Source organism: Leptonychotes weddellii, chromosome 1 (genome assembly GCF_054177405.1).
Source record: "Leptonychotes weddellii isolate Sample4059 chromosome 1, ASM5417740v2, whole genome shotgun sequence".
Taxonomy (NCBI): domain Eukaryota; kingdom Metazoa; phylum Chordata; class Mammalia; order Carnivora; family Phocidae; genus Leptonychotes; species Leptonychotes weddellii.
Window position 1 is genome coordinate 107,785,902 of NC_138369.1, and position 18,722 is coordinate 107,804,623.

Sequence of the window (18,722 nt, forward strand, 5' to 3'; positions counted from 1 at the left end):
TGTTTTCAGTTCCACTGTATACCTCCATCTCAGGGGCTTCAGACCCTGGGCCTTTCAGGGTTCTGTAAGTGGTTGGATTGATTTTGATGACTTTCCTCACTACAGACATAGAATTCAGCATTTCCTGCTCATCTATTAGTTATGCGTCATCCAGCTATTCTTGTTCAATTCTGTTGACATCTCTTGTTTGCTGGTTTCTCTTCTTCTGGTCCCTTTGTCCTTGTGGGTTTATGGCATTTTTATTCCTTCACTGTCATTTTAATGGGTATTTGGGAGGGAGTGGATATAAATGTTCAAACTGGAGCATAGGACTTTAGTCGGAATGCACTCTTAGAACTTCATCAATCTGACTTTTTGGAAACAATGCAAGTATACCTAAAGTTCTAACAACATCTTAAACTGGTAACAAATACATCATCAATACCTAACAGAAAAAAATGAAATGAAACTTAAACTGAATAATTAGGATTGAGTAAACAATTCCATGTCTTGACACTTACCAACTTTGTAATGTATGCAGCCTTCCAAGTCCCCAACTGTGATCCAGCCTTGTTTCTTTTCTACTTCTGGGTCATTGTGTAGTATTCTGTTTCTTAACCATGAAAGATAGTAAACTCGTAGTTTGTTCTTCTTTCCTGTTGAAATAAAAGAGCTCTAATTTCAAGCCCCTGTGACAACCTTTTCTCTCAGTCCTTCCCCAACTCTGTTTTATTTTATTCACTTATTTTTATTTTATTTACAATTGTGTAGGTGTGTGAAGGCACAATAACCAGTGTCCCCAGCAACATCAAAGTGTTGTCTATGCCAACAGCTCCAGGTGTTCTGGACAGATCACCATTTTATAATTTGTCTTTACCTTCAGGTAGCTTCTTATTTGAGCAAGCTGCTCTTACTCTCTCTTCTCAATGCAAAGGGCAGTGTCAAGACCTAATTCTGTGAGGAATAGTTGGTCAGAGTTCCAGAACATTCTAGATCGAATCACATGAAGGAGTGTTGATAACTGGACATTTTAACATGCTTTTATGTGGCTGTCTTCCCCTCACCTTCTAACCTAACAGCATACGTCAGTGGGAGCCTCTTATTCACCTCCTCTATTACTTTGAAGATGACAGGTGTGACTAGTTTTACTTTATCTGACTAACAAAAAAGAATTATAAGGAGACAAGAGAAACAATTTTAATGAAGGCAACCCGGGCTCAGCAGAGAACCCTGGACACATCTATGATTCTGAGATCACTGAAAGAAATACCAAACAAAAATAGTAGAGGAAAAGACGTTTACTTGGGAAAAACCAAAGATGTGCACTTGGGAAAAAACAAAGTTCCCTTTGGTAAAGCGCTTCTGGAATAGGAATTCAATGATAAGAAAACATCTTAAAAATATTGAGGAGGACACAGAAGCAAAATTTAATATACTCTGTGAGATTATCTGCGTACCAGATAAGAAAATGTTCCTTGGGGTGGCTCTTCCTTTTCTGGGGGGGGAGTGGGATGGGGTGGGGAGGTGGCTGTTCCTAAGTGATCATTTAGGCCTGTGGGTTATACTTCCTGGGTACTTATTTTCCCTTGACTTCTCTTAGGCAGCAAAGGATGTTTTATATTTTACAGATGTGATGTATATAAGAAGAAGAAAATTCACTGAAGCATCGCACACTGGATTTGACAGGACGGTGAGTCCATAAATTAAGGGAGTCACTGCACAGCTGTGATTCCTTTTTGTAGTCCAAGGCCCAGAATGGATCCCAAGAGCTAGGATGGGCAGAAAGGCCAGTGCCTGCTCCTTTCTATGCCAATGCAGATCTGAGGGCAGTTGCTCTTATTTTCATTCTTCTTTCCCCATCTATACTTCATGGTAAGAGGAGATGGTTACTTTTTTAAGAATGGGAACGTGTCACTCACAACATAATGAAGGCTGAATGTGAATTTTCTGGCATCATTTCCACTTTCGGTAGGTGAGTGGCAGATGTACGTTTTAAATTTGATTTGGTAGTACCGCAGTCAGGCAAGCAATTAACAAGAAAAAAAAAGACTACACCAAATTAAGCTCAAATGATGATACAAGAAGAATTTACTCGGCTAACTCTTTTTGGGGAGAATAAAAAGAGATGAAACTCTGAGCGTTCAGAGTTGATCCCTGGGTCCTACTCCCAGGGATTCTGACCCACAGGTCTGGGGTGCATCCTGGGTTCTTCCCATCATGGTTCTAATGTTTCATACTGGGTGGGATGGGAAGGCAGGGGAAAAGAGGGGATGTTGTTTATTAAGCTCCTTCAAACATCATTAGAAAGCAAAGAACTTTCAATAAACACAGACTCTTTCAGGTTACATTGATGATAACTTGTCAGTAATAAGGCCTTCACTTCTGTGTCCATATTTTTTTAAAGTTCTTTTTTTGGGAAGCAGAAAGCTGCAGGGCGTAGCTGTAATGACTCCCACATCCCAATCTCTTTGCAGACTCAGCCGCCCAACGGGCCAGCTGCACTTGCTGAAACATCAGTGGAGTATAAGCTAGAACAGTTCGTGAGAGAAAAGAGACCAGAGAAGTTTCTGCTTACAAAATTCTCCACTCTGCGAAGCCTACGTTTTGATAGTCTCCACCCAGGAGTAGGCAGCAATGACTAGAGCTCAGACTTCAAAAGCTCCTTGCTGAGTCCCGGCAGTGGTTAAAGGCCTATAAACATACAGCCTCTGTGGTACATCTGCCTGATTCAGAGATCATAGGGAGGTGAGAGGTTTCCCTTCGGAGGTCAGTATCTCCAGAGTTACAGACGAGGGGTGACCTCACTCTGGCTATCCTGCTAAAATTTACTGTGTCACTGTTAGCCAGGGAGGGCAGAGCTTGCTGTTTTTTCAGCACGGAGGCGATAGCCTTTCCCACCTGTGCAGACCCGGGGGTCTCGGTCATCCCGCTAACATACTGGTAACCTACCTGATATAGTCACCAGGACATTCAGTCCCTCTAGCACGTCCATCTGCTGAAATCGCCTCCGGTTGATCAGATTATAGACTTTGCCTTGCCCACTTCGGTCCAAAAGCATCAGGCCATTTTCCGTTCCCACCAGGAGGTTTACACCTGCAAATTTAAGGAGCACCCCAAGACTGGCTTTTTATATGCTTCACCTTTCTGCATCTGAGGTCCCTGTGAAACCTAAGAAACCGTGCCTTGCTAATATAAACTAATGGGCAAGTAGGTACTACGGTAGGGAGTGAAGAGGTCGAGGCTCTGCCACAGTAATTAAATCACTGTCCCTCTGGTAATAAGATTAGTTTTCTTCTATAAAGTGGTAGCAGCATTCATTACCCCTGGCCATGTACTACCTAGTGCGAGTCCTTCTCACGAGCAGCCTTGGGCACAGCTGTGACACCAGGACAATTCGCCTTTATTCCTTTCCTCTAACACCCACCCCCTTCCTGGCTCGCTCTCTAAATCCCACCGAGGCATGCCCAAAGTTCATCCCCACGCCTGTCCATGCAGGGATTTCTAGCCTGCCCACCTTCGACATACGGCAGAGTGCCCCACTTCCACACCCCACTGGAAGAAAAGCCTTTCCTCCCTCTCACACCAAAGCTTACATGTGTCTCATACCCTCAAGGCTCTGCTGTCTGTCAGGGAAATGACAAGCCAGTGCAAGCGAAGGTGTTAGGAACCTGAGAGTTGCAGGGCCCTAAGGCACCACTCAGATATCTAAATCTGGCCCAGCCCAGCTCCCGTGCACTAATCCCTATTACAAAAGCTCTCGCAGGTAAGTGGTCTTGTCTGGACAGCTGCCAAGAAAATTCATGCAAATTAACTCCCATCTGCCCTGCAACACACACACACTCACACACATACATGCACACACACTGAGGGTCCACTGTGGGGGACTATATTCGTGAACAGGTAGCTCTCTAACTTCTCTTGCTTTTGTACATCTATTTTTTGAGTAACATAAATGTCTATTCTTTTGTCCATAAATTATTCCATATTAAACATGGCCATCTTGTCTCCTGTCTCTTCTCCAGAGGACAGAGCCTTACTCTTTCCGTCGCATCTCCCATGAAATGGTTCCCAGCCTTCATCCACTTCTACGAACATCTCAAATGCTTTTGCCCTTGTAAAACTGTGGTGCCTCAAACTAGGCCTAGTATTTTAGATGGATACGGATGGGCCACGTCCTTCCTTAATCGGTATGTGACATTTGCAGTAACACAGACCAGGACTTTGATAGAATCTCACCCAACCTAAACTGAGCTTGACGTCAGCTAAAACCTGTGCATCATTTTCATAGGAACTGCAGGTTGCTGTTTGAACTAAAAAGGAAAGTTCATCATCTGTTGTCCTTTTCAAGTTTTTTCTTGCTACTACTGGCCTTTGACAATTCACTCAAAGATGCTAGGCTGGCTTTCCAGCTGTGAAATGGGGGTGATGCCCTTCCTCCCCTTGCAGGATATTGTATAGGTCACGGAGGCAGAGTGTGGGGCACATCACATGGTGCTGGGCACATGGTGGGTGTGTGGTAAGTGGTAGCTTGTTCTCTTACTGACTTTATAGCCCATCACTATTATGTGACGAGGTCATCCTGAATCTGATCTTGTTATCCTGGGCGTTAGGTTATCAGGTCTTGCTACATGTAAAACTGCTCTTGATCCCTCCTGAAGCCAAGACAGTCCTGCGTGGGGACTCTGACACCCATGATTCAACTACTGCTCTCCAGATGGTAAGCTCCACAGGCTTTTAACGTTTGAGGGTTGATTTCTTAGTAAGTGGTAAAAAGCAGCACTTACCCCAGAGAGCTGCACAAAGTATTTCCGAGTTGAATCGCTTCTTATATTTTCTGATTTCTGGTGTGTCGCTATGAGGTCGAATGTTGGTTGGGTTTACGTTTACCACTGAAATCTTTCTTGCTTCATTGAACTTGGCCTGTTCTTGCCTAAGAAGTTCACTAGTAAACAGAGCTTTGAGAAAAAGAATCGGAGAAGTCACTGGCATCTTAAAAAATAAGCAATGGAGATACGGAGAAGGCACTTCAGAACACTATAATTTCTCTTTGTTTAGTGGGAATTATAGAAAAGGCAGAGAAACTCTGCAGCTATGCATATTTTATACATTTTTTTAAAGTAGAATACAGTACAAGTCATTCACAGAAGCACTATTTTATCCATTAGTAAAACAGACTTATGGATACGACTTGGGTAGTTTAGAGAATAGATACTCATCTCACAAAATTGAACACACCATCTCCTATATCATACACAGCAAGATTTACTTTTTAAAATTCCGTATCATCAGCTGAAAAACTGGCCTAAGCTTCCCCTGATGATTAGTGAGTTGTGTAAGTCCAGAAAGCATGACTCTCCTCTAAATCAGCCAGACCCGGGCGGTAGGAAGCACACACCTAGAACCCAACACAACTCGACACGCACTTATTAAGTGTCTACTGCGTGCACAGCATTGTACCCAGAAATTGCTTTTGAGAAGTATGTGGTAAGTTTGGAGGTCTCTGAGGAACAGCTTTTCCCAGGGCCCCTGGATACCTCTGGGTTCCTACCAGAAGCAAAATAGAAGAGATGAAAAAAAAATGGAGAGAAAGAAATTATTTTAGAAATCCTACAATAATAATAATAATAATAATAATAATAAAAACAAAAACAAAACAAAACAAAACACAACTTCCCTTTAAGGCAGGGCCTAAGCAGAAAATGACTTAACTACTAGACCAATAAACACTGGGTGTTGTATGAAAACAATGAATCATGGATCACTGCATCGAAAACGGGTGATGTATTGTATGGTGACTAACATAACATAATTAAATAAAATTAAAAAAAAAAAACTACTGGACCAGTAATTAATTTCTTTATCAGGTCTTATCAGAAAGGAAAACCAAGCTGTTACTAAAACATCCAAGCCTTCTAGCTCACCTGCAGCTGATGATTCTTCATCTTCTTCATCTTCATCAGTGGGAGACGTCTGGTATACTCTGGGGTCCACAAAGGGGGTGAAGGAGGCCTTCGTGCTGCTCCCCATGCCGTACTAATTGATATGCAAGAGGATTAAGAAAAGCAGATAAATAAATACTACAGGAATGAACAATGCCAGGAATACTTTGCTCGGGCTTTAAAATGATAACGGATTCTTCCATTTAGCTGTTTAGCTGTTCACACTCTAACCCCCGAGTCCCAGTATGTGCCTCTCTCTCCAACTTCTCCTGGTCTCGGTTGGTTACTCACCATGGGGCCTTTGCTAGGGCCCCATTAATTGTCAGACTGTAAGAGTTGCAGTGAGCAAATTACATTTTGGACCATATGGTAGGATGACTGTGATGACAGAGCTCATCTCTCCCTTGAAGTAAAGACAACCTCATATTGACCACATGGTCTGGAGAAAAGCTGACCCAACTGCTAATAAGCTAAGTCAGCGTGTCCACGTGGCAGCATTTCATCCCGAACATACAGTCAAGCTCCACTTGGAGCTTTCACGTACATTCTCTCCTTTGATCTTTAGAAGAAGTCTGTGAAGGAGGTGGGACAGGTACTAATATTCCCACTTAGAGCTGGAGCAGAAGCAGAATTTGAACCAGAGTCCAATCCCATGGGCTTCTTTTGGTACCGTGAGAGGTGTTCAGGCAGAGAAAACCTGCCACGAGAGGAAATGCTGCACCTTCCAGTACACCTCTGTGTTCTTTCCCTCGGGCTAAACAAAGCTCATCTGCGCAGTAACTGTAGAATCCAAGGGGTGTATCATGAAAAGTGTGTGGACAGCATCAAAAACACCAGTGCGTATGCTTCCTCATTCGCTTCAAGGCCTATGTGTGACTCACAGGACTATTCATGAAACATGACCAAGCACCACGAACTCATCCAGGGGTCAAGTCTGGATGACCACACCTACGAGCACTGCCTAGCAGACTGGATTTATTCAGGCTGTTTCCAGGGACTGTTTCTATACAGGAAAGATAATATCTCAGTTCTCCCTTTCCCATTCAATTTGGAGTTTAGGAAGAAGAATGCTTAGAGAACCTATCTATTGATTTTTATCTTTCATTTAACAAATAATTTCAACCTCATTTTAGGTCCAACTTAGTTTGACTAAATTGAGGTAAACATGAACCTCAACTTGGCCTTGGGATCTCTATAAGCTGAAGTTTCTAGCACTGGCCTGGGAGATGGGAAATCCCAGTTCTACAGAGATCTGTCACAAACCCGTTGTATGCCTTGGGCAAGCCCCTTAACCTCTCTGAGCCTCAATATTCTCATCTGTAAAAACAGGTTTTCGGCCAGAAGGTATCTGAGAACATTTACCACTGTGCTTCTATGATTTTCCTCCATTTAAGTATTGGCATAAGTAGTTATATAGTAGAAACCAACCAAACACATTTCGGGGGGCTTAGCAAAGCCTCATTCCTGAAGCCGGCTCCCCACCTCGCCCCCCAGCCCCCCACGGGGTGAGAACAGAGCTGCGGAGGCTGTTGCCCAGCACCTACTTCAGTCCCGGATTCCATGTCCTGGGAATGGGTGGAGACGCGCCCCAGGCCCTCAGCTGGTGTCCCGGCCGGGGAACGGCTCTGCTGCACCAGGTCTGGGAGATTGATGTGGCCAGCGAAGCCATTGCTGTCACTGTGGCCAGATCGCTTCTTCTCTCCAGACGTCTGGGGTGGGGCACAACACACGGGGAGCATTAGACAGGGATTGGGGGTGGGCAAAGGCCACGGAGCGATGTCACCCCTCATAAAGCACAGGCACAGTGGTCTCCAAATGGACCCGCCGGGGTGTGTGGGAAGATAACCTTCACATTTCTGTTTTACTAAGAAAATAAAGAAGAAGTTAAACTTCGTTACTATTTAGCATATGGACTGACCGTGGGGCCTTTTGCTTCTGCCTTCAGGGCCACACAGGATGTGGGGGTTCCCTGGGGGAAGACAGGAATGCCACACGCAGGTGGAGGGGCTGAGCACCCAAGGTCTGCATTTGCATGGTCCCCTTCTGCCATATTTGTGTGTGTGCCTGTGAGCACACCAGTTAACTGGACTTGCAGATTATATGACCAGGTCACAAGACACAAATCCACAAGACACACACACATGACCTAAAATATTGCTGAAACGAAGAGGTTGGGATGAGATAAAGCTAAGAATCCATGTACCATGTAGCCCAAGAAAATGCAGAGATGATATCAACCAGACTCACAGGGCTCTTTGTCAGTCGTGACGTCAGAACGATGATTAATGAGTCAGGTCTGATAGGAGTTACAAAAGAAAATGTACTGAAATAATCTACAGATTATTTGAAACTACGGGTTTATGTCCATTATTAATATTGAAACTCTCATAAGCAATTATGGTGTCGTGTAGTAAAAAATGGAAGTCATCATGACTAGCAAAGCATTTGAAATATTGTTTATGGTATCCCTTTTTAATGTCCTCTCAAGGTATTTTATAATATACATATAATATGTGAAGTAGGACACACGCATGATTTGTAAATAAATACACTCTAATTATGGGGCACCTGGGTGGCTCAGTCAGTTAGGCGTCTGACTCTTGATTTTGGCTCAGGTCATGATCTCATGTGAGATCGAGCTCCACATCGTGCTTAAGATTCTCTCTCTCTCCCTCTCCCTCTGCCCCTCCCCAACTTCTATGTGCATGCTCTTTCTCTCTCTTAAAAAATAATACATTGTAATTATGTGGCGTGCTCTAAAATTTTTACTGTTAGGGTTGTATGACCTAACAAGTTTGGAAACCACTGCCCTGGAGAGTAAAGCCTCCTCCCAAAAAACCCCAGGGAAGAAATACAGGGCTAAAAGACAACTCTGCTTCCTAAAAAGCCAGTGCCCACCCTGTAGGCCTGGCTAGTACTGTGCTTCCTGACTTGACATTTATGCGACCAACTCACTGAGGTTTCTTAGAGCAGACCTAAGTAAACGAGTCCCTTCTTTGCCTTTGCTTTCATTCATTCACTCACCTAACATTTCTGAGTGCCTACTGAGTGTGACACGTTTTACTGAACCATGGAGGAATGAGCCAGGATCAGTGCAGGCAGAAGCACTCCTCGCCTTCTTTGGGGCTAGCTGGCATGGGCTCACACTGGCCTGACTTCCCCCTTCCAGAGCCTGTCCTGGTCTTGCAAGGACCACTTGGTACCTGCTTCTGGCTAAAAGTGAAAGGAGGCACTTTTTGGGGGGAGACGAAACAGATCCCCAAGTTCCTGAAGGGGTTCATGTAAGGGGTGTTGCCAGGGAGCTTGAGAAATAACTGGAAAGCGGAAGCATGCTCTGTATTTTGGCAGCATGCTCCTGGCCTGCAGGCTGCCCTGGCGAGGGGTATTTTCTGGATTCATTCTGTCCTGGTGCTCATCTGGGTACTAGTGCCGGTTCTCAGAGCTGAACACTTTGTCTTCTAAATGATATTTATGGGGTTCAGTCCTGATTCATCCCACTGTCTCCAATTTTATGTGTACTGGACAGCTTTTCCTTCCTTCCTTCTAATTTCTGTTCAAATACTGAAAGGCTTTTTAACATTTCCCCCCAATCTCCCAGTAGCATAAATCACACATAGTGTCTCTTTAGAGTTTCACGGGTTCTCTATTCTATCCCTAGCATTCTGCCTCAAGCCAAGAACAGCTTATCAAAGAAAGACCTGAAGAGGCTAACAAGGGGAAAAGGCCCAGACGGTGAGAAGTCTGAAGGAATCCAGTGGTGACCCCCGAATCTCCCCACTCTGAGTCATCAGCTTTTGTCCCTTCGGCCAGCTTCTCAGAGTTAAATACCTTCTGTGCGCCAGGCGCTCAGCTGGGAACGCAGAGATAAATGAACAACAGCCCTGCCCCCTAGGACCTCCTTGCAGAGCCCAACCATTTCTATAGTCTCTCCACCCTCACCATTGCCATGGGGCTGGGCACTAAGCTGTTCCGACTAACAATATGTGTCTGGGACCATGCCAAACGCTTTAGGTACGGTATTCCACGCAGTCCTTAAGATAACACCGTGGGTTAGCTTTCCTTATCCTCATTTTACGGATGGAGAAACTGCAGTGCAAAGAGTTCAGCTGACTTGCTCCAAGCGACACAGGTTCTAAGTGCTGCAATCGGGGGCTGCCTGGTAGCAGAGCCCAGGTGCTTTGGGTGCTGCCACACGAGGTGGCTCTGCTCTCGGCCATAGCTGATCGGACCTGGAGTGGACACCTGAACGATGCAGGATCAAATTCCCTTTTGCATTTAATGTGGGGGCCGAGAGACACTGGTCAGTTTCTGCTGCACAGCTGAACTGGGTGGGAGGTGGCGCCTGTCTTGCATCTGGGGGGCGGGGAGAAGTGAGAGCTCATGCATGCAGAGGGAGAGAAAGCGGGCCTGTGGAGTAGAAAGAACAAAGGAGCAATTGGAGGAAAGAGAAATGAGGGAGACGAGAGACAAGGCATCGAGGAAAGCAGAGATGAGGGTAAGGAGAGACAGGCAGTGAGAGAGCCAAAGATAGGCACGGGAAAGCTGCCTGGGTTCCTGATCCTTTTTAGTTTCTGGTTCCAGCCCTGCACAGAGTCCCAACTTACTCTTTGCCTTTGGATTCCTTGTATGAAATACCTCTGAATTTTTATGCCTCTATCTCTGATACCAACCCCACCTTTTCTCCCCACTGTAAGCTGTTTTAAGTGGACTCTTTTTCCTATTATTTCCTATTATCAGCTGGTCAGTAAGAAAGATGCTATGGACAGAGGCCCATGGAGTCCCACGAGGGGCTTCAAGGAGAAAGGGAAGGCTGAGCCAGACCCACAGGGATCTGCTGCGTGAGGAGTGGGCAGCAGGGGCAGTGGGGAAGGGAGAATGGCTCTTCCAGCAGATGGGTCCCTATGGACGAAGTGGGAGATGACGGCTGGTGTGGTGGGTTCTAGAGCTAGAGTAGGGCAAGGTCCTACAAGGCCGTAGGATAGGGAGAGAAAAAACCACTGGGCCTGGGTGTGCACTAAATTTGTGCATCTTGGCAAGACTGTGGGTACTACAGCCAGGATCCTCTGGAACCATCTTGTCCACTTAAGTGAGAATGCTGACATGAGTGAGTTCGACTTGATGTCCATCTTGGGGAACTGAATGATAGCACCCTATAAGCTAAGTTCTATTATGAGTTTTTCTTTTCCTACTCTTTTGTCAGGGACATACTTTCATTTGCATTCAACTTTTTAATACCTGTACTTTTAATGGATTCCAACTCAAGGTTTGTTATTTTAAAAGCTCACATTTGGGAAAGGTGGAATTTTAGAAACTGAGAGACAAAAAAGATTTTGGGCCCTCAATAGATCAAATTCATATAAGACACTGGTGAGTGCTGTTTTCAAAGTGATTGGCTGTGGTCATAAAGTCCTGGAGTGCTTTAAATAACACGGAGCCATTTGGATATGTCTGGCAACTGAATTGAAAATGTGCCTCCTGATAATCTTATTCAAGGTATTGACTCTGTCATAAAGACTCAAGCAAATTTTCAACTGCGTTTGTCAGAGTCCTTTTATTTGGAGTCAGAGAGTAACTCACTCCGGAACATTTTCCCTCAAGTCTTCCAAGTAGCAAGTTACAGTGATAGCAGCCATCCACACTTGCAATGAGATTATCCACACACCACACTGGGAGATTTATACACCAGCACTATGCAATGTCAACTGCTGCAGCCGAGTCCATTTCTTATATCAGGCTTACATGATAGGACTCTTTAAAGCCTACTTCAAAGATTCAGCAAGGCCATATAATGAAATTCTCGTAAGTTGCTTTGGGAACTACTCTTCCAGTTACAGCCCTACTGCCAATTATTATTTCAAAGGCCTTATTCATCTCAAAACTATAGTTCCTTTCTTTCTTGGGAGAGCAAAGCCTGCTATTACGGTTTCCCAAACTCTCCTGGCTGAGGAATGACAGATGATATACATTGTTTTCAGAGGCAAGAGTGGGGAGTGATAACGAGTCAAAGAAGAACTCCGTTCTCTGGTGAGAGTGAGATAAAATAAAATAGAGTTGACCCCTGAACAACATGGAGGCGAGAGGCACTGACCCCCGGGGCAGTTGAATAGAACTTTTGACTTCCCAAAAGCTTAACTCCTGTAGTAGCCCACTGTTGACCGGAGGCCTTATCAATAACACGAACAGTTTATTAACACATATTCTGGATATGTATTATATACTGTATTTTTATAATAAAGTCAGCTAGAGAAAAGAAAATGTTATTACGAAAATCATAAGGACAAGAAAATACAGTTACAGTATTAGACTGTATTGAAAAAAAAAATCCACATGTAAGTGGATCCACACAGTTCATACTCGTGTTGTTCCGGAGTCAACTGTGTTTACATTAACTGAATGCTTACATGTATTAACTCACTGAATCCTCCCAGTCATCTTTCCACTATTATTTATGAAATTTTATAGATGATAACACGGACCCAAGGGGACATAAAGTCATTTTTTGCCTGATGTTACCAGCCATTACTTTCCTTCCAGGCAAAGACTTGGTGGCAAACTTGCAGGATGATGATGAAGTAAAAAAGAAGAGAAGACAAATTCTGATTTGTCAAGGCCCTTCCGGTTGGCACAGGCCCAGTGAGGACGCGCTGCCTGTGGGAGGAGGTGCCCCACCCCCACCGCAATTGAAATGATGTGCCTGAGTTTAAAAAAACAAAATCATACAAAGTGCCAAGGTACATTTCCAAGTAGATCTGCATATTTCTTTGTTCTTTCATCAACATAGCTTAACAGCCTTTTTAATGTTGACCTAATTAGATAAGATGAAATCACCCTTTCTTGGAACTTCTAAGAATTTTCTACATAAAATCCACAAGGATAAGGCCATGGCGGGAGTAGGCATAACAAGGCCTCGGATGCTGCTGAGCAAGACCATTCATTTCTGTTTTCCTGCTGTAGGAAACATCTGGATTTGCCAGTTTTATATCCTCAAGCTCAAATTCTCTATTCCGATTTGCATAGCTCCTACTGAAGAATCTGGACTAATGTAATTAAGTCACACTGCAGAAGCTTAGAAGGATACAGGAAAGGAGGCGGTGGACAATTAAAATCACTCAGCCATTGAGAAGCATGGGTCCCCCCTGCCCCTGGCCCCCATTCACATGGCTTAAACTACACGCCATAAGCATTCTCTGCGAAAGCTCTAATATCGAAACCACTTAAGAAATGCACTTCCTCTGCACAGTTTTTATACCAGCTTACCTCTCTTATCATCAGGGTTCCTTCTCTTGAAATACTGCTGCTGAAAGTGTCCGTGTGAGAGGTCTCCAGCCCATGCGTGCCGACCATTCCCACATTGTACTGCTCGGTGCTCCCGGGGCCTCCTGTGGGTCTGAGATGGGAAGGAAGGATATTAACAGCAATGTATGTTCAGGGAATGCCCGTTTCTCGGTGTCCTGAACAGGTGTCCCACTCCCGCAGCATCCCCTCCCTGCCTGCTCTCCTACAGCAGCCCTAGCGAGCAAGCTTCAGACTCTCCAAGAACAAAACTGCCCACCAGGCTCCACAGGGTTTCTAAGCCCTCCCTACTCCTTCTTCCACCAGCAGGCACCCTGACCTGCACTTTGCACATGCTGTTCCCTCTGCCTGGAAAAATGTCCCCCACCCTGGCTCTTGGCCGGTTGCCTCTCATCTTAATGATACTTAAGTACTGATATTTCATCTTAAATGATAACTTCCCTTGAGAAGGCATCTCTCAGCACCTAGGTCTTATCCCACCAACCCTACTTCTTTCTCTTCACCCTTTGACTTATTCATTCTCATCACAATTTGTGATTCTTTATCTTTTTGAGTCTCTTGTAACTTTTGCCTTCAGTCTCATTAGAACATATGCTTGTGAGGGCAGTCTTGTCTCTGCTCATCATTGTATACCCAGTGTAGAGCTGGGCACAGAGTGGGAAGGAGTGCAACGCACAATCATTTGATCAATGGGTTTTACATTATTTACGGAGAAGAAATATCAATTAAGGGCATTCTGGCTTACTAGGACATCCATCAGCTAGGCTATTTACCAATATGCAGTATGTTTTAAAACCTCTTGTAATGACTCCACACCGTGGTATATTTATTTTCAGTTTGTTTCTTATTCTTGTGTTTAAGATGTAATGGAGAAGGTAACAGGACCTCGACATATACCCTGAGAGCGGAGACTGATGTGAGAGCATGTGTCCTGGGGCACAGACCATAGCATCAAGGAAAACTGAGAACCAGGTAGGTGACGTGGTTCGTCCATAGGATTTCAGTTTCCAATGTGGTCCTCACTGATACCTTGTATTTGTTTTATTTTATTTTTTTTAAAGATTTTATTTATTTATTTGAGAGAGAGAAGGAGAAGGAGAGCGTGTGCATGAGCAGGGGGAGGGGCAGAAGGAGAAGCAGACTCCTGGCTGAGCAGGAAAGCCTGACGGGGGAGGGGGCCTCGATCCCAGGACCCCAGGATCATGACCTGAGCCAAAGGCAGACGCTTAACCGACTGAGCCACCCAGGCGCCTGCAGCTGCCTCTCTTTTAATGTGGGTTTATTAAAAATAAAAAAGGTATCAAGGCTTGTTTCTCTCACTAGGTATGTTAATTGTATCTTTTACCATTTTGTTCTCTTAATTGTTTCTTATGTATTCAAAAAAATCTTTCTGGTCTCTTGGATTCGATCAAGTCCAAACATTTGATGAAATATTCAATTCAAGAAAGAAGAAACATGCCAGATTTCTGACATCTCTGGGACAGAGAAGACATATGTTAAGGATCCAAACAAAGAGGTGAGAAGATGCGAAGATGAGTCCAGACCAAAAAAATGCATAGCAAGATGCTTACTTCAAAACTACTAAACTGGAGCAGTGGATTGAATGAATCTAAATATCAGTTAGAACCGATGTGTTTGGGAAGAAATTCCAAAGAAGCAATTTCAATATTGCATTTGCAGAAAGGAGACATTAATAGTGTCCCAGAGACATGGAAAAAGAAATCGTTTCAATGAATGCCTGACATATTGCCAGACTGGTCAATCAGAATAGTTGTCAAAACTAGGATATCTTCACTCATTTATTTGAAAGTTTATCTTACCTTGTATGTATTTTTTTTTAAGCCGCCTTCAATTCTTGTTTGGGACAAGATGGTGTGATACAAATAGGTCAATAAATGAAGTATTTATAAAGAGCCAGAGCCTTCTAGGAAGGGGGTCACTTCCCTTGTTCACTCAGACATTCTTGGCCACTGTCAGAAGGCACCACCAGGCTGAGAAGTGTACAACTGAGTTCCCTTTCACCAATAGAGAGCTTCACGGGAGTTCAAAGGTCAAAGCTATTTTGGCCCCACTTATGTTTTTTTTACCCTGATGATGTTTGATTCTATCCATTTTAATCAGAAATATGCCAATATGAGTGAAATTTTCATTAAAAAAGATATTTTCTAGAGCTAATTCCATTAGGACAACTCCTTGATCAATTTTCCATATGCCTCAGTTAAACTCTTTGCCAATTTATTTACTTTCATTATTATGTTACTAAAATTGTCATCATAGGATCCAATTCTTTTCTATGTAGATTTTATAACAAAGATTTAGTAAACCAATCAAAATTTTTATCCATATCATCTTTCAAAGGCTTCTGTGGTCACTACTTCTACCGAGTACAATTTGTCTGGATCAGTTCTAAAGGTGTCAATTTTATTTTATTTTTTATTTTTTTGAAGATTTTATTTATTCGACAGAGAGAGAGACAGAGAGAGCAGGAACACAAGCAGGGAGAGTGGGAGAGGGAGAAACAGGCTTCCCGTGGAGCAGGGAGCCCGATGTGGGGCTCAATCCCAGGACCCTGGGATCATGACCTGAGCCGAAGGCAGACGCTTCACCGACTGAGCCACCCAGGCGCCCCTAAAGGTGTCAATCTTATTAAGAAGATTTGATTCACCTGTCCATTTTTAGTCAATAGCAAGTTTTATAGGGCATAGTGTCAGCCACTATCAGTTTGATCTCTTGCTGAATATTTTTACTGAGATTATTTTTTTCCTGGGTCCATTTTATACTTAAAATTTTATGAGTCAGAACTGCTCCATCTATGATAAATTTTTATGGTGAACAGTTCGGGCTGTTTTGAGTTTTTAAAAATATCATTTCTACTAGTAATATTCCTTATAGATTGAATAAAAGATAATAATCTGTATTTCTTCCTTGGTCAAATTGATCTAGAATGGTGAGCAATTTCTCTTAGTTTAAGGTTTTCCTGGTGTGTAGGATTGGTCTATTTTATTATGAACCTTTTATACATATTTGCTCATTCTGTGTACCCTGTATTAATTAACCGTATCATTAATTTTTCTGGTACCAATAATAGCTTTGACTATGGAAAATTCCTACAGACTTCTGTATGTTCCAAATCACCTCTCTATAGAATTCTTTTTTTTTTAATTTTTAAATTTTTAAGAAGTTTATTTATTTAAGTAATCTCTACACCCAATGTGGGGCTCAAACTCACAACCCTGAGATCAAGAGTCGCATGTTCTTCCAACAGAGCCAGCCAAGTGCTCCCAGAATTCTTTTTAAAAGGCATGGTACCTTCCTTCAAATACTAAGGTTCACTGTTCAAACTGGTGCTCCCTATACTTGACTTCTAGCATCTCAAGGACGCTCCTTAAGTCATTTCTTAGCTCTCAAGTTCAATGACTGCTCTTTGATAGTTTGGGTATTTGGCCTCTTGTCTGTCTACTATTACTGACCCTTCCACTCCATCCTTTTCTATTCCCCTGACCATGTCACCCTTCTGCTTTCAACCTTCAGGAGCTCCCAATTAACCAGAGGATAAACCTGTGGCTTACAAGCCTTCTTTTATCTGGTCCTTGCCTATTTCTCTGGCTGATGTTTTCAACAAACCCTACCTTCCATTTTTAACTTGAACAACATGTGACTTCTAGTAGTTTCCTACACACATCATGCTACCAAAACCGTTGGGCAACTTTAGTCTATCTTCTCGTCCTGAATGGTTCTTTCACACTCTCTGCTTCCCTCTGGGTAACTTCTCCTTTAAACTGCAGTCCAGGCACTCCCAAACCCCATCCCAGCCCCACTGGGGTGGTATAGGTGGCTCTCCACTCTGCTTCCACATTAGCCTCTGCACACCGCTAACCATGCACTCCATACACAGTCCTGCAATGGTCAGATCTCAGTATTGTTGGCATCTTCAGTGCCAACCACTGTCACAGGTAAGTGACATCCAATAAATGTTTCATAAGTCAACAAAGGCTTTGTTCAATAATTCTAGCAAACATTTCATTCAAGTTTATTGTCAAAAGATAGCTCTTTTATGAATTGATGAGCAATCAGCTATGAGAATTATTACCATGTTTAAAGTGTCCTGAATAACTAATGTTTTGTCTTTTTAAAATTTAAAAAGTAATTTCAGCATTGGATCACTTTTATATATGGGTTATGCCAAAATAATTTTCTTATAATTGTTACTACAGGATAACCAAAAATTGGTTCAGGTATGTCACTGAACCTCATAGTATGGAGAGTGAACTTTGATATATGCAAATAAAAATAAATCATTTAGGAGGTTGGTGGATCCCAGGAAAGAAGGCAGACTGGGAAAAGAGAATCTAACTGCATTACAAAGGTATTTAAAAAATCTCACAGAGTGGGGGATGGGGGAAAGGTTGACCTTTGTAACTCTGGAAATAAATGGAGTCCCATAAGACTAAAGGTAAAAGGAACTGCCTGTAAGCACTGCACTCTAACTGCTAAAGTTGTTTCCCATAGGCATACAGGTTAAGCATTCTGATACTGCTATCCATGTGTACCAGAAGTGAACACTAAGCAAATGTTGGCAGATTGTGAGAGCCTGGTTTCCTACTGTTGGAGTGGGAATTTCCAGGTAAGGAAGGGGAGGGGGCTAGAATGATCCATGTGTTAATGAATCAGAGTTGGAGATATCAGGATAAACTTTTATTTAATGTAATACAGATGGCTATAGGTAGAAACATTTATAGATATGGGTACATAATGTGTTAGTACACACATATATATTTCCTTGCTCTGTCAGCTGAGAGTGCCTAGAAGAAATGATACATCAGTAGCAATGAGCACACCTAGTGCCCAAATCTTGGTTCTGATATCATTCTTTAATAAAAGGAATCAAGGCTCCCAGGAGAAATAGCTGATTCCAGGACTAGAGCAAGAAATACGCAAGATAAGCCTGGAGCGCCTTATAGTGTCAGAAAGTAAGGAAGTGCTTGACTGGGGTGTGTCAGCCATGGGGGGTATAGGAGCCAACTGAAAGAGCTTCCCGTGGTTGAAGGTGGAATAATTTAAGCAGCAAAATGAAGTATCGGATCATAACCCAAAGTACAAAATAAATATCCATGAGTCTATATTGATATAAATAAATGACTGAATAAATTAATAAATGGAGAGGAGATAAATCTCTGCAGAATAATTTCAAATAAATTATGTAGAGACTCCATCCAGAGGAACGTAACTCCTCACTCCTTAAGTGCAGGCTGTGCACACTGGCTTCCTTCCAAAGAGTACAGTGTGGAAAGGGAGGAAAATTACACTACAGTAGAGACACCTGACAAGCATTACCTCAGCCAGATGATCAAGGTCAATGCCAATAGTCCTAAGTCACATTTATAGTACATACCCTTGATATGAAGTGATAAAAACGACGTGACCTCTGTGATCTTTCTCCTCCAAATCCATAACCTTAATCACGACAAGAACATCAGATAAATTCTGGTAGAGTGGAATTCTATGATATTC

General features: G+C 43.1%; 1 protein-coding gene across 8 annotated transcripts in view; it reads right to left on the minus strand.

Moving 5' to 3' along the window:
• The window catches only part of TNIK (TRAF2 and NCK interacting kinase), a 355,853-nt gene that overhangs the window by 15,813 nt on the left and 321,318 nt on the right, over positions 1 to 18,722 (minus strand). For all 8 annotated transcript variants that reach the window (XM_081829593.1, XM_081829620.1, XM_081829611.1 and 5 more), the window contains 6 exons: positions 13,176 to 13,305; positions 7,463 to 7,627; positions 5,901 to 6,012; positions 4,764 to 4,934; positions 2,929 to 3,072; positions 501 to 635 (listed from right to left, as the gene is read on the minus strand). In XM_081829593.1, coding sequence (XP_081685719.1) covers positions 501 to 635; positions 2,929 to 3,072; positions 4,764 to 4,934; positions 5,901 to 6,012; positions 7,463 to 7,627; positions 13,176 to 13,305 — 857 coding nt within the window. The remainder of the gene's footprint in view (positions 1 to 500; positions 636 to 2,928; positions 3,073 to 4,763; positions 4,935 to 5,900; positions 6,013 to 7,462; positions 7,628 to 13,175; positions 13,306 to 18,722) is intronic.